Genomic DNA, 15,335 nt, shown 5'->3' with positions numbered 1-15,335 from the left:
AGGTCACTCTCTTAATTCCCTCCTTACTTCCTTTCTTCCCTTTCTTTCCCATCTTAGTTCTTACCGATAATCTATTTTTTATATATATATACATACACACATATACATATATATATATATATATATATATTTGCAGAACAATTACAAAACAGATGAAGAGATGTAACAAGAACAAAAATGACAACAAACTATATGTATGTGTGTATGTCTACATAGACACATAAATTGTCATTTTTGTTCTTGTTATATCTCTTCATCTCTCGGTCCGTTTTGTAGTTGTTCTGCAAATTTTCGTGCTTCTTCCGGATCCGAGAATAGTCTGTTTTGCTGCCCCGGAATAACTATTTTAAGTACTGCTGGGTATTTTAACATAAATTTATAACCTTTTTTCCATAGGGTCGTTTTTGCTGCATTAAACTCCTTCCTCTTCTTCAGGAGTTCAAAACTTATATCTGGATAGAAAAAAAAATTTTGACCCTTGTATTCCAGTGGTTTTTTGTCTTCTCTTATTTTCCTCATTGCCTTCTCCAATATATTTTCTCTTGTTGTATATCTTAGGAATTTTACTAGAATGGATCTTGGTTTTTGTTGTGGTTGTACTTTAGGGGCTAATGTTCTGTGTGCCCTTTCTATTTCCATTCCTTCCTGTAATTCTGGCATTCCTAGGACCCTGGGGATCCATTCTTTTATAAATTCTTTCATATTTTTGCCTTCTTCATCTTCCTTAAGGCCCACTATCTTTCTATTGTTTCTTCTATTATAATTTTCCATTATATCTATCTTCTGAGCTAACAGCTCTTGTGTCTCTTTAACTTTTTTATCAGATTCTTCTAATTTCTTTTTTAAGTCATCTACTTCCATTTTGATGGCTGTTTCTCGTTCTTCCACCTTGTCTACTCTTTTTCCTATATCTGTCATGATCATCTCTAATCTATTCACTTTTTCTTCTGTACTTTTTCTTCTTTTTATTTCACTAAATCCTTGTGACTGCCATTCTTTTATTGTTTCCATATATTCTTTAAAAAAATATATATCCATGTACTTGCCCTTCCCTTCATCTTCCATTTCTCTGTGTTCTTCCTCTTCTTCTGAGTCCATTCCAGGATCTGTGTACTTTACCTCTGTCTCTTCTGGTTTTCTTGTTGGGTTGTTTGTTTTATTTTGTTGGGTATTTTTGGTCTTCTTATTTTTATTAGAAGTGTCTTGATGTTGGGCTTCTTCCTCTGGGTTGGTCATCTGTTGTTTCTTTGATTTCTTATTTTTACTCTCTTCTTTCTTGCTCTCGTTATTTTCTGTTTTCCTCTTGCTGTTGTGTTGTAGTTGTCTGTTTCAGTTGCAGAGATCTACTCCTCAGCTAGTTCTCCCTCCCGTCCGTGTTATTTTTGTCTTGCGAATCCTCGCGTATGCGCGGTTGCGCACTTTTGTTTGGCTCCGTGAGCCATTTTTGTAGTCCCGAGTTCGAGGCTTCGACTGACCTCAGAGAGTGGGCTTCTCTCTCCATTGCAGGCCTCCTCGTACAGGTAAGGCCTTCACCTTCTTCTTCCGATGTCTTTCCTTCTTATTTTCTTCCCGTTGTTTTTGGTTTTTCTTTCTTCGCTGCCATTTTCTCCACACTTTTACTTTCACTTTGTTTTGGTTTTTATGTTTGTGCCTTTGATTTTTCTCTATCTTTTTTTTAACTTTTCTGGAGAGGGCTGGAGTTCCCCTACCGGCCACTACTCCATCACGTGACTCAGGTGGTAATAAACTTGAGGGGTGTTATTCTGGCTGGATATTGTTAGGTCTGCTTTGTTCAAGAATGAGTGAGACAAACACCAGGCTGAGTCGAAATCAGGGTTCTTTGTTCTTTATTACCGGATTGTAACACTTGCGACCAACCAGGTTAGTCGGAGAATGCATTCTGCCATTATCAGCAAAATGGTGATTTTTTATACCCTTGGATATGTGCTTAGAACATCATCATATCATTACTTGTCCAATGACTAAAACTGTTGCTATCCTTTCCCTGCTAGCTTCCTGCCTCTCAATCCATCAATGTCTCTCTTATCTTGTAAGTACAAGGATGCATTCACATCTTGTTACTGCCCCGTACATTCCCATCTCATGATGTTTTACCTAACAATATCCATGACCACTGTTCTTCTGGGATTTGTGCTGGAACCCCTGTTGTTTGTGATATGCATAAATGGTTTGTATGAAAACATGTAGGTGGATGAAGAAAAAAAGATGAATGGGTCAACAAGTTTGCAGATGATACAAAGATTGGTGGAGTTGTGAACAGTTGATGGTCAAAGAATACAAAAGGATATAGATCAATTACAGGGTGGCATGGCTGGCGTAGTGGTTAGCACAATGCCTATACAGCTCCAGGAATCGGGACCGGGGTTCAAATTGCACGCTGTGTGCAAGAAGTTTGTACATTTTCCCCATGTCTGTGTGGGTTTTCCCCAGAGGCTCCGGTTTCCTCCCACTGTTCAAAATCTACCAGCGATGTAGGTTAATTAGGTGTAAATTGGGTGACACGGACTCGTGAACTGAAATGGCCTGTTACTGTGCTGTATGTCTAAATTTATATGGGCAGAGAAATGGCAGATGGGGTTTAATCTGGACAAATACATTTAAAAATCAATTCAGGCAGGTAAATGGATGGGAGTGTTATGGAGGGCTATGTTCTGGGTGTAGGTCAGAGGGACTAGGCAGAATAATAGTTTGGCATATAGAAGGGTCTGTTTCAGTACTATAATGTTCTATGGTTCTAGGTGTAAGAGCAGTTTATGGCAGGATTCTTGATAACATTGATGAACATAAGGATCTGGGCATCCATAGAACAGGTGCCACACAAGTAGATAGGGTGGTAAAGAAGGAGCATGGTATGCTTGCCTTCACTGGATATGACATGGTGTACAAAAGGAAGGAGGTTATGTTGCAGCCATGTAAAACATTGGTCAGGCTGCACTTGGAGTATTTTGTGCAATTCTGGTTGCCCATTACATGAAGGATGTTGAGCAATTGGAAAGGGAACAGAGAGATTTACTAGGATGCTGCCTGGAATAGTGGGAATAACTGTAAGAGGTTGGACAAACTTGAGTTATTTTTTTTTCTAAGAGCATGGGAGGTTGAGGGGCATAGATAGGGTAGGCCTTCCAAATCATCATCCCAGCATAAAAAATGTCAAATACTGAAGTGCGTTTAAGGTGAATGGAGGGGGGAATTAAAATGAGATATGTAAACCACGGAATGGGCTGCCGGGTTAGTGAAGGAAGCAGACACAATGGAAGTGTCCAGATAGATGAATGTGCAGGGAATAGAGGGATTTGGATCACATACTCTAAGAAGGGACGTAGTTTAATTTCCCATCATGTTCAGCACACACATTGTGGGCTGGACTGCTCCACATTCAATCAATGCTCTCACACTTTTACACAGCACAATCAGTTCTGTTTGCATGCTGATACTCATCCCTTGACAATTCAGTTCAAACCTTCCCGACTCATGCGATGTTCTGAATGGGGGGTGGGGGGTGGTGGGGGCATAGCAATGCTAAAATACTGCTTTGAGACCACAGACTGCAGCTGTTTCGGGGAGGTGGTCACTACAATGGTCGAGGAGTACACAAGCTATATCAGCAAGAGTGTTGATGTCATTGAGATCAAATGCTTCACAGCCAGGAACCATGCAGAGGTCCATGCATTTCTCATGATGCTGCCTTCAGGACAGGAGACAAGATGATACTAAGATCAGCCAGGGCTGAACTCTCCTATGTAATCCGGAAAGCAAATCATGGGTTCACCCAGAAGATACATAGACAGCAGTGCGACACAAGGATTACACCGCCAGTGACCTGGGTTCGAATCTGGTGCTGTCTGTAAGGAGTTTGTATGTTCTCCCTGTGTCTGTATGGGTTTCCTCCGGGTGCTCCAGTTTCCTCCCACCCTTCAAAATGTACAGCAGTTGTAGGTTAATTGGGGTATTTGGGCAGCACGGACTCATGGGCTGAAGGACCTGTTACCGTGCAGTATGCCTATATTTAAATAATAGACCACAAACAACCTTGCAAATCAAAGACAACGATGCCACTATTCCGGACAGACTGAACATTTTCTATGCAGGGTTTGACAAGAACAGGTTGACACTGATGAAAGCTCCATGTCTCCCTGACGTACGGGCCCCCAGCACAGTTGTGGCTGAGGTGAGGAGATGAAACTATACCAGATTCCATCACACAAGATTGGATGAATTTGATTGAGAGTCTTAAAATGTTAGAAAGTTTTGAAGTCAACAGATGTTTTAAAACACATTTGCTCAGTTACACCATTTTGCTGACGTAAGTGAAGGTGGTTTTGGTACTGTCTGGTATTTTTCTTCTTTGGCTTGGCTTCGTGGATGAAGATTTATGGAGGGGTAATGTCCACGTCAGCTGCAGGCTTGTTTGTGGCTGACAAGTTCGATGCGGGACAGGCAGACACGGTTGCAAGGGAAAATTGGTTGATTGGGGTTGGGTGTTGGGTTTTTCCTCCTTTGCCTTTTGTCAGTGAGGTGGGCTCTGCGGTCTTCTTCAAAGGAGGTTGCTGCCCGCCGAACTGTGAGGCGCCAAGATGCACGGTTTGAGGCGATATCAGCCCACTGGTGGTGATCAATGTGGCAGGCACCAAGAGATTTCTTTAGGCAGTCCTTGTACCTCTTCTTTGGTGCACCTCTGTCTCGGTGGCCAATGGAGAGCTCGCCATATAACACGATTTTGGGAAGGCAATAGTCCTCCATTCTGGAGACGTGACCTACCCAGCGCAGTTGGATCTCCAGCAGCGTGGATTCGATGCTGTCGGCCTCTGCCATCTCGAGTACTCTGATGTTAGGGATGAAGTTGCTCCAATTAATGTTGAGGATGGAGCGGAGACAACGCTGGTGGAAGCGTTCTAGGAGCCGTAGTTGATGCCGGTAGAGGACCCATGATTCGGAGCCGAACAGGAGTGTGGGTATGACAACGGCTCTGTATAAGCTAATCTTTGTGAGGTTTTTCAGTTGGTTGTTTTTCCAGACTCTTTTGTGTAGTCTTCCAAAGGCGCTATTTGCCTTGGCGAGTCTGTTGTCTATCTCGTTGTCAATCCTTGCATCCGATGAAATGGTGCAGCCGAGATAGGTAAACTGGTTGACTGTTTTGAGTTTTGTGTGCCCGATGGAGATGTGGGGGGGCTGGTAGTCATGGTGGGGAGCTGGCTGATGGAGGACCTCAGTTTTCTTCAGGCTGACTTCCAGGCCAAACATTTTGGCAGTTTCCGCAAAACAGGACGTCAAGCGCTGAAGAGCTGGCTCCGAATGGGCAACTAAAGCGGCATCATCTGCAAAGAGTAGTTCACGGACAAGTTGCTCTTGTGTCTTGGTGTGAGCTTGCAGGCGCCTCAGATTGAAGAGACTGCCATCCGTGCGGTACCGGATGTAAACAGCGTCTTCATTGTTGAGGTCTTTCATGGCTTGTTTCAGCATCATGGTGAAGAAGATTGAAAAGAGGGTTGGTGCGAGAACGCAGCCTTGCTTCACGCCATTGTTAATGGATTAATGGAGAAGGGTTCAGAGAGCTCATTGCTGTATCTGACCCGACCTTGTTGCTTTTCGTGCCGTTGGATAACCATGTTGAGGAACTTTGGGGGGCATCCGAGGCGCTCTAGTATTTACCAAAGCCCTTTCCTGCTCACGGTGTCGAAGGCTTTGGTGAGGTCAACAAACGTGATGTAGAGTCCTTTGTTCTGTTCTCTGCACTTTTCTTGGAGCTGTCTGAGGGCAAAGACCATGCCAGTAGTTCCTCTGTTTAGTTCCTCTACAAAATAACCATGTAGAGGTTAAAACCTTGTGTTTATGATTTATGGTTGTTTTTTTTGTACTTTTCCTTTAAGGATTAATTGTTTTTGTATAGTTATCATAGTTCCTATGACATCATATGTCATAATATCTGAGCAGATCAGGAGTTCTCTTTTCATTCTTGGAATGACCTTGGAAGAGGCATGAGCTTTGAAGAAACTTTTCTTTGAATTTATCATTATTAATCATTTATATTTGTTTGAAGTTGAGTATCGTTATCATTTACAATATGCTTTGTTTTACTCATCGTTATGAAGTGCAAAGCTATGAAAATGTTTATTTGCTTTTATCAACGGAAAATTAAAGCTATTCACAGCTGCAATTATGAAGTTTGATTTATTTGGATGATTAAGATGCAATTCGGAATATCGATGCTTACTTGTCTTGGAAGATTGGGAAATATTAGAAGCTGGGAAGTGTTATCTACAAACCAACAGCATCGGAGTACATTGTGGATTTGTAATGGGAAAAGCCAGAATGGCTCCATTAAAGTCAGTCACCATACCTCGAATGGAATTGACTGCCGCTACGATGGCGAGCAAAATGAACAGTGTTAAGAAGAATTACAGATGGAGTTAGCAGATTCTATGTTTTGGACTGATGGTACATCACTGCTTAAATACATTAATAACAAAACCATGAGACTTTGTACCTTTGTGACTTACAGAATTAATGAGACTGAGAAGGTTTCACATACTAATCAATAGAGATATGATAAAACAGGTCATGGTGGTGGTAATAACAGAATTACGCCAGAAATATTGGATACTTGGTGCTTCAACATTGATCAAAAGAATTATATCAAAATGTGTTAATTGTCGATGAACAAACGCTAAACCTGGACATCTACAATGGCGGATTTGCCACAAGACAGTTTCACCTGATGAACTCGCATTTACATATATGGGAGTTGATTATTTTGGTCCTTTGCAAGTAAAACGAAAAAGTGTGGAAAAATGATACAGAGCTATTTTTACCTGTATGACGACGAGAGCAATTCATATTGAAGTAGCGTCATTGCTTGATACAGACTCTTTTATCAATGTTCTTCGACGTTTTATCACCAGATTTGGTCAAGTAAAGGAATTACATTCTGATAATGGGTCTAACTTTACAGGAGCTCAACTAGAGTTATGAAAAGCAATTCAAAATTGGAATCAACATCAAATTCATGATGCATTACTTCACAAAGAACTTAGTTGGATATTTAACCCACCCACAGGATCACAGCATGGAGGGTGTGTGGGGAAAAAATGATTAGATCAATCAAGAAAATTCCTAATTCCATTTTGAATAGTCAAATACTGAATGATGACAATCTTCAGACAGTATTGTGTGAAATCGAAGCTATTTTAAATATGCATCCAATAACTAAAATTTCTGTTAATTGAAATGACATCGAGGCACTTACATCAAATCATCTCTTACCTCTTAAATCTAAACCTTTAATGCGTTCAGGTAAATTTCCGAAAGAAGATATTTATGTGAGACACAGGTGGAAACAAGTACAGTTTATTGTGGATTTATTTTGGAAAAGATGGATTAAAGAATATCTTTCATTATTAAAAGAGAGACAAAAATGGTCTAAAGCTAATCACAATTTTGTATGTGGAGACATTGTAATTATCATGGACGATTCTGCACCAAGAAATTCTTGGTTGCTGGGGAAAATCATGGAAACAGTTCCGGACAAGGAAGGTTTTGTTCGGCAAATGCAGATTAAAACTAAGACTGGTTACTTAAATCGACCTATTACTAAAATCTGTCTTTTACAAGAAGCAGAAAATTTTGATATCTAATCTTATACTTAGCATATTTATTTTTGTATCTGTAATAGTAATTATTATATATTAGTCATTAATGTCTATTATAATAATTAGGGGTCGGAATGTAAAGGTTAAAATCTTGTGTTTTTTGATTTGTAGTTAATTTTGTGCCCATCTCTTTAAGAAAAAGTATTGTTTGTAGTGTTACCATAGTGACTATGATGTAATATGTCATAATATCCGCGCAGACTAAGAGCTTGCATTTCATTCTCCGATAAATTATGAAAGAGACATGAGGTTGAGATAATTTTCTTTGAATTCATCTTATTTTGATTTATTTCTTCTTGTATATCTCTTTAAAGTTGAATATCATTATTTCTTTAAATATCGCTGAATGCTTTGTTATGAAAATCTTAATGCAAAGTTATGCAAAATGTTTATCCATTTTATCAACAAATTAATCCCACATGAAGCTGCATCTACAAAGTTTGGTTTATTGGATTAATAAGATAGTAATTCGGAATATCGTCCTCACGTTTCCTTGAAGATGACACATTTTGAAATTAGGAAATACAAGAACCTGTAAGTGTCGTCTATAGTGACTTATCCTCAACTCACAACATCTAAAACATCTAGACTGCACTTTCTATGAGGACTGAGGTGGGTAAGGCTACCTACTACCATCCTGTCAACTTTCTATAGGAACTCTACTGAGAGCGCATTGGCCGGCTGCATCACAGGCGGTGTGGTTGCTGTAGATCATTGGATCAGAAGGTCAACCCACGGGATCATAAGCAAGAGAATCACTGGGGTCTGCCTCCTTTTCACCCCCCCCCCCCCCCCACTACACACAATCAACGTGATCTACTGAGAGCACTTGCATAATCGTTGAAAATCCCTTCCACCCCGCACACAGCATCCTTCAGCTACTCCCATCAGGAAAGAGATAGAGGAGTATCAGAACCACCAGGCTGAGAAATAGCTTCTTCCCACGGGCAGTGATATACTGCTGAATGACTGATGTACTGTGCATAAAAACCCTCCAAGACTATTTATTTCACAGTATTTATATATTTTTATGTATGTGTATAAACACTGCATATGTATTGTTTGTCTGTATGTGTGTTTGTGTTTGCATGTTTTTGCACAGAGGACCAGAGAACACTTGTATTTGTACAATCAGATGTTAATAAACTTGAATTCCTTGAGGTGGCATTGACACTAAATGCCCCAATTAGCGCATGCACATAATGTTACCTCACGAATGCCCCTGCGGTATTCAAGACATCGTTTTGAGTTTTGTGTGCCCGATGGAGATGTGGGGGGGCTGGTAGTCATGGTGGGGAGCTGGCTGATGGAGGACCTCAGTTTTCTTCAGGCTGACTTCCAGGCCAAACATTTTGGCAGTTTCCGCAAAGCAGGACGTCAAGCGCTGAAGAGCTGGCTCTGAATGGGCAACTAAAGCGGCATCATCTGCAAAGAGTAGTTCACGGACAAGTTTCTCTTGTGTCTTGGTGTGAGCTTGCAGGCGCCTCAGATTGAAGAGACTGCCATCCGTGCGGTACCGGATGTAAACAGCGTCTTCATTGTTGGGGTCTTTCATGGCTTGGTTCAGCATCATGCTGAAGAAGATTGAAAAGAGGGTTGGTGCGAGAACACAGCCTTGCTTCACGCCATTGTTAATGGAGAAGGGTTCAGAGAGCTCATTGCTGTATCTGACCCGACCTTGTTGGTTTTCGTGCAGTTGGATAATCATGTTGAGGAACTTTGGGGGACATCCGATGCGCTCTAGTATTTGCCAAAGCCCTTTCCTGCTCACGGTGTCGAAGGCTTTGGTGAGGTCAACAAAGGTGATGTAGAGTCCTTTGTTTTGTTCTCTGCACTTTTCTTGGAGCTGTCTGAAGAGTCTGGAAAAACAACCAACTGAAAAACCTCACAAAGGTAAGCGTATACAGAGCTGTTGTCATACCCACACTCCTGTTCGGCTCCGAATCATGGGTCCTCTACCGGCACCACCTACGGCTCCTAGAACGCTTCCACCAGCGTTGTCTCCGCTCCATCCTCAACATCCATTGGAGCGCTCACACCCCTAACGTCGAGGTACTCGAGATGGCAGAGGTCGACAGCATCGAGTCCACGCTGCTGAAGATCCAGCTGCGCTGGATGGGTCACGTCTCCAGAATGGAGGACCATCGCCTTCCCAAGATCGTATTATATGGCGAGCTCTCCACTGGCCACCGTGACAGAGGTGCACCAAAGAAAAGGTACAAGGACTGCCTAAAGAAATCTCTTGGTGCCTGCCACATTGACCACCGCCAGTGGGCTGATAACGCCTCAAATCGTGCATCTTGGCGCCTCACAGTTTGGCGGGCAGCAGCCTCCTTTGAAGAAGACCGCAGAGCCCACCTCACTGACAAAAGGCAAAGGAGGAAAAACGCAACACCCAACCCCAACCAACCAATTTTCCCTTGCAACCGCTGCAATCGTGTCTGCCTGTCCCGCATCGGACTGGTCAGCCACAAACGAGCCTGCAGCTGACGTGGACTTTTTACCCCCTCCATAAATCTTCGTCCGCGAAGCCAAGCCAAAAAAGAAGAAGAGAAAAAATTCAAGACATCAATGGAATGAGAGTAAGTGTTAACTTTTAATCATGATCTCTTTTTCTTTTTTTCTATCCAAACTATTTTTTTACAGCAGTAAGACAAACTGTCGCTAAATAAGAACCGTATATATCTGCTCTGACTTACCTACAAATTTGACTTAAAGACAATTGCAGGAACATATCTCATTTCTAATTTGGCGATTCCCTGTATTCCATTTTATTAGTTATGTTATTCTGTAACATTTCATTGGAAATCTGTTTGGATATTATTGAAGCTTGCTTTTTGCTCTCTTTCAGACCTTGTCAAAATTAAGTTTCACACATTTCTCTTTGATTCTGAAGGTTTGAAACTTGTTGGCCTGCTTTGATGAAAGATTCCAATGGAGTTATCATTGTGTTTAATGTGGATGTACCCAGCCACCTGAAAGAGATTGAGACCTTCTATTCCCACTTTGTTCAGCAACAACGATTACAAGACTCTCAATGTCTTCTCATTGCTCACCACAAACCAAGCTCAGCGACTGGCAGAGGTCAGCCAGGTCTGGGTAAGTGATGTGCAATCCAATCAATTGTCCAACAATTTCCGATCAAAGTCTGATAATAGACCAAACCACTGAATAAATTGTGCAAGAGCCTTTTTTGGTAAATGCATTTTGCATGAAATGTTTTTAACTACATACTGCTTGTTGTGTGGAACTTGGATCAGGTTGGAACCCAGGTCTTTGGAGCCGTGTAGCAGCAGCGCTAACTGATGTGCTAAGAGACACAGAGCTGTACCACACAGATACAGGCCTTTGGGTTCAACTCCTCCATGCCAAGTGTTGCCCATCTAAACTAGTCACTGTATGAAGTACACAATCACCCACTATCCTGGGTAGGGGATAAAAAAGTCAACTTTTGGGTTCTTTTTAAATCTCTCCAACTTGCCGTCCACCTGTGTTGTCCTCTGTCCTGGGAAACAGACTGTCACCACCCACCTTTGCTATGCCACTCTTCATATTATAAACCTTTTACCTTAACTAGTCTCCTACGCTTCACAGTGAACAGTTCCAGCTTATCCAGCTGCTCCATTGAGATGGTGAAGAGGATAATAACACTAAGGAAAACCACGTTTTGCAAATAGTGGGCATGTATCCAGAGATGGGTGCACTTTGTATAATAAAGACCTTTTGTTCCTCAAGTATCCTTGTAACACAAGCTTTCGTGTTCCAGTAACATCTTCATGAATCTTTTTTGCATCCTTTCCAATTTAATGACATTCTTGATATAGCAAGGCAACCAGGGCTTCATGCAATATTCCTAAGTGTGGCCTCACCAACATCTTTGCCAGTGGTAACATGACAACCCAACTCCTGAACTCAAAGCCCTGAAGATGAAGGGGCATGCCATCTTCACCACCCTATCTACCTACATAACCCTTTTCAGGGAACTATATACCTGGATACCTCAACCTCACCAATCTTTTTCGTCATTCATCAGAAACAACTAAATCAAGATCATGAGACACTATCTTCTGTCACTCAGAATCCCTTTCGGCAACTTGCTCACCTCTACTGTTAGGCTTATCAATCTGTCATTCTCAGACTTCTCATTCCTGCCTTTCTTAAACAAAGGCACAAGATTATCTTCCAGTCTCCTGCCACCTCACATGAGACTAATGATAATACAAATATCTCTGCCAGAGCTCCAGAAATGTTTTCCCTAGCTTTCCACAATGTCCAAGTGAATTATCCATATTTATGCAATTTAAAATGTCTGTCACATCAACTTCTGTTTTAAGACTTCATTATTCACATCCCTGAGCTCCCTAGCTCCCACATCTTTCTTCACCGCATATACAGATGAACAATACTCGTTAATCATCTCGCTCACCTCTCTTTTCTCCACGTGGATGACCTTGTTAGTGCAAAGCTATTACAGAGCCAGCAACTGGGGTTCAAATCTGGCGCTGTCTGTAAGGTTTTTGTACTTTCTCCATGTTTGTGTGGGTGTTCCCCAGGGGCTCTGGTTTTATCCTACCTCCAAAGCGTATGGAGTTGTAGGTTAATTTGGGTGAAATTGGATGGTATGGGTTTAAATGGCAGGAATTGGCTTCTACCATGCTGTAAATAGTTTTTTTTAATTAAAATATAATCTTTAAGGAACACTATTCTTTCCCTAGTTACTCCTTTGCTTACTGATTCTCCTTAATTTTATCTACCAAAGTTAGGGCTTATCCCCTCTTGGTACTCCTTGTTTCCTTTTAAGAGAACTCTTACACACCCTTACTCATCATAGGGATTCACTTAATCTCTGCTGCCTATACCTGACATCTGACTCTTTTTTCCTTCATGAGAGTCTCAATATCTACTGCTCACCTAATTCTACCAGCCTTGTCTTTCACCCTAACTGGGACATGCCGCCCTGAACTCTCCTTAGCTCTCTTAAAAGCCTCCTCTTGCCTCATCCAATCCTAATCAGTTTGCAGCGTGAGAACAGGCCCTTCAGCTCTAGTTGCTCATTCCAACCAAAATGCCCCAGACTAGCCTCACAATCCTATCCAAATATCTATAGTACCTGTCTTAAATGTCTCCCCCTGCAGCTTGTTCCTGCTAAATTTCTGCTCTCTCACCTTAAACCTACATCCTCGGGTTACTGATTTCCCTCACTCAGGGCAAAAGACTCTTGTGTTCAACTGATTATTCCTCTCATGATTTATGAGATCACGCCTCATCCTCCTGCGCTTCAAGAATAAAGCCATATCCTGCGCTACCTCTCCCTAGAGCTGAATCTTTGCAAGTTCCTGCCTAATGCCATTAAAATGAGCCTTCCCCCAATGTAGGACTTTAACTTGTGGACCAGATGTTGTAGAACATTTTTTCCCATAACTTTTAAAACTAATAGAGTTATGGTCACTGGTCTCAAAGAGCTCCTCCTCTGACACCTCAATCACTTACCCTACCTCATTCCCCAAGAGAAGGTCCAGCATTGTGACCTCTCTAATAGGGCCCTCTTAAATATTTTGGACATACTTAAGACATCCTACCCCATCCAAACCCTTTGCACAATAGGAATCCCAGAAAGTATGAGGGAAGTGCCCACTTCATTCTTCGGGGATTTTTTTTATCAGATTGACCACTGCATGGTAAGCCACAAGATATAGACTTCTAAGTTAATAGCAGCAGTCACTTCTTGGCATGTCACTTCTTGGCATGTGAAAGGATGTCATGAGAGATTGTCCTGCAAAAAAGAGATTAGATCAGAGTATGGAAATAGGTGCTCAACGGTAAAGTCTATGATTGTGGTGCAACACGCAAGTATGCTGGAGAAACCATAGGAAGTAAAGGAATGTTTCGGGCCTGAGCCCTTCATCAGGTATAAGCAAAAAGCAGGCAGGCACCTGAATGAAAAGGTGGGGGAGAAGAAGAAGGGAGGAAGGGGCAGGAGGAGGAGCATAGTCCAAAAGGCAAGAAGTCGTAGGCTAATATGGGTAGAAGGGGATGGGGAAGAAAGGGGATGGGGAAGAAAGGGGATGGGAAGCAAAGGGGATGGGAAGCTGGAGGAAAAAAGATACGGGGATAGGGAGAGAGAGATGGGGGAGGGGCCTAGTGGAAATTTTGATTTCTAATCTCAGCAGGCATCTAAATAGTTCTATTGGAACTGTTCTGGCGGAAATTGTGGAGGATAGATAATATTGTAGCGGCTGTTACACACAGAAAACACCACTAAACTCGGTGGGGTTTCCAGTAGAACTGTTTATTTGAATTTTGCATGTGCCTCTTTAAGGCCAACGGGAGTTCTGCCCCACTCAGCAGTGACGTCATCACGTGGCCTGGGGCGGGAACAGTGGCTTAAGCCATGAGGCAGAGACTAAGCCCTGACAGTGCCGTCTTCTGCAGCTTCCCCGCCAGCACGGCGGTAGAAACGGGGCCAGTTCACTCACAGAGATGTGCGCCGCCACACAACCCCCCCCCCCCACCCAGAACCGGCTTGCGTGTCACGCTGCTTTGGCAGTCAACCCCTCCATTTCAGTTGCGCCATTTGCACGTGCACCATCTTTAACTGGTCGACAGTGAAAAGTTTCTCCCTGCCCCCAATGTCCAGAGTAAAGGCTTTGCCCAATCGCTGGAGGACCTTGTACAGGCCCTCGTATGGGCGTTGCAGGGGGGCTGGGTACTGGCCATGCTGGACAAAAACTAACTCCTCTGAATCCAGCTTTTTGGGGACATTCGCCAGGTGCTTGCTGTGGTAGGTTGGCAGTGGGGGAGTTAACGAGGCGAGCTTGCTGTGGAAGTCCACGAGAAGCGTCAGGGTCTCACCTTCCGGCCCGGCATCTGTTCCAAGATACTCCCCTGGCAACGACAGCAGTGCACCGTAGACATGCCGTTCGGATGCCAAGCAGGACCCATGGCAGTTCAACTACCCAGTTGGGTCCTCTCAGTCGCGCCATGAGAGCCACCTTGAGGTGTTGGTGGAAACGTTCTACGAGTCCGTTCGCTTGGGGATGATAGGCCGTGGGGTGATGGAGCTTTATCCCCCAAGTAGTTCGCCAGATGCCCCCAAAGGGCGGAGGTGAACTGAGCACCCCTGTAGCTAGTAATGTGGGCTGGGATGCCAAAATGTGCAACCCAGTTCGCAAGCAAGGCTCTGGCGCAGGACTCAGCGGAAGTGTCCCTGAGGGGGATGGCTTCCAGCCACCTCGTTGTCTGGTCAACCACGGTCAGGATATAGCGGGCATCCCTGGACACCGGTAGGGGACCCACTATGTTGACGAGAATATGGTCAAATCTCCTGGCCAGTGGGTTGAAATGCTGTATCGGGGCTCTAACATGGCACTGTCCCTTGGATGCTTGGCAATGTGTGCAGTTCCTCCCCATCTGGACCACTTGTTTTTTTCAACCCGTGCCAGACGAAGCATTCCACCACCCTGTACACCGTTGTCTTGACTGAGGGATGGGCCAGGTCATGGATCACCCAGAATCCCTCCTGCCTCCACTGTGAGGGCACTACCGGTCCTGACGAGCCTGTGGAGATGTCACATAAGACCGTGTTGTGGTTGCCCGGCAACTGTAGGTCCTCTAGATGCAGGCCGGTGATGGCGGTTCTGAGTGCCTGCATCTCTTCGTCGTCCCTTT

General features: G+C 43.3%; 1 protein-coding gene across 2 annotated transcripts in view; it reads left to right on the top strand.

The window, feature by feature from the left end:
- ift22 (intraflagellar transport 22 homolog (Chlamydomonas)) overlaps nucleotides 1-15,335 on the top strand; it is a 44,838-nt gene that overhangs the window by 17,005 nt on the left and 12,498 nt on the right. For both annotated transcript variants that reach the window (XM_069884917.1, XM_069884918.1), the window contains one exon: nucleotides 10,564-10,766. In XM_069884917.1, coding sequence (XP_069741018.1) covers nucleotides 10,564-10,766 — 203 coding nt within the window. The remainder of the gene's footprint in view (nucleotides 1-10,563; nucleotides 10,767-15,335) is intronic.

This window comes from Narcine bancroftii, chromosome 6, assembly GCF_036971445.1.
Source record: "Narcine bancroftii isolate sNarBan1 chromosome 6, sNarBan1.hap1, whole genome shotgun sequence".
Taxonomy (NCBI): domain Eukaryota; kingdom Metazoa; phylum Chordata; class Chondrichthyes; order Torpediniformes; family Narcinidae; genus Narcine; species Narcine bancroftii.
This window is presented reverse-complemented; position numbering and strand designations above follow the sequence as displayed.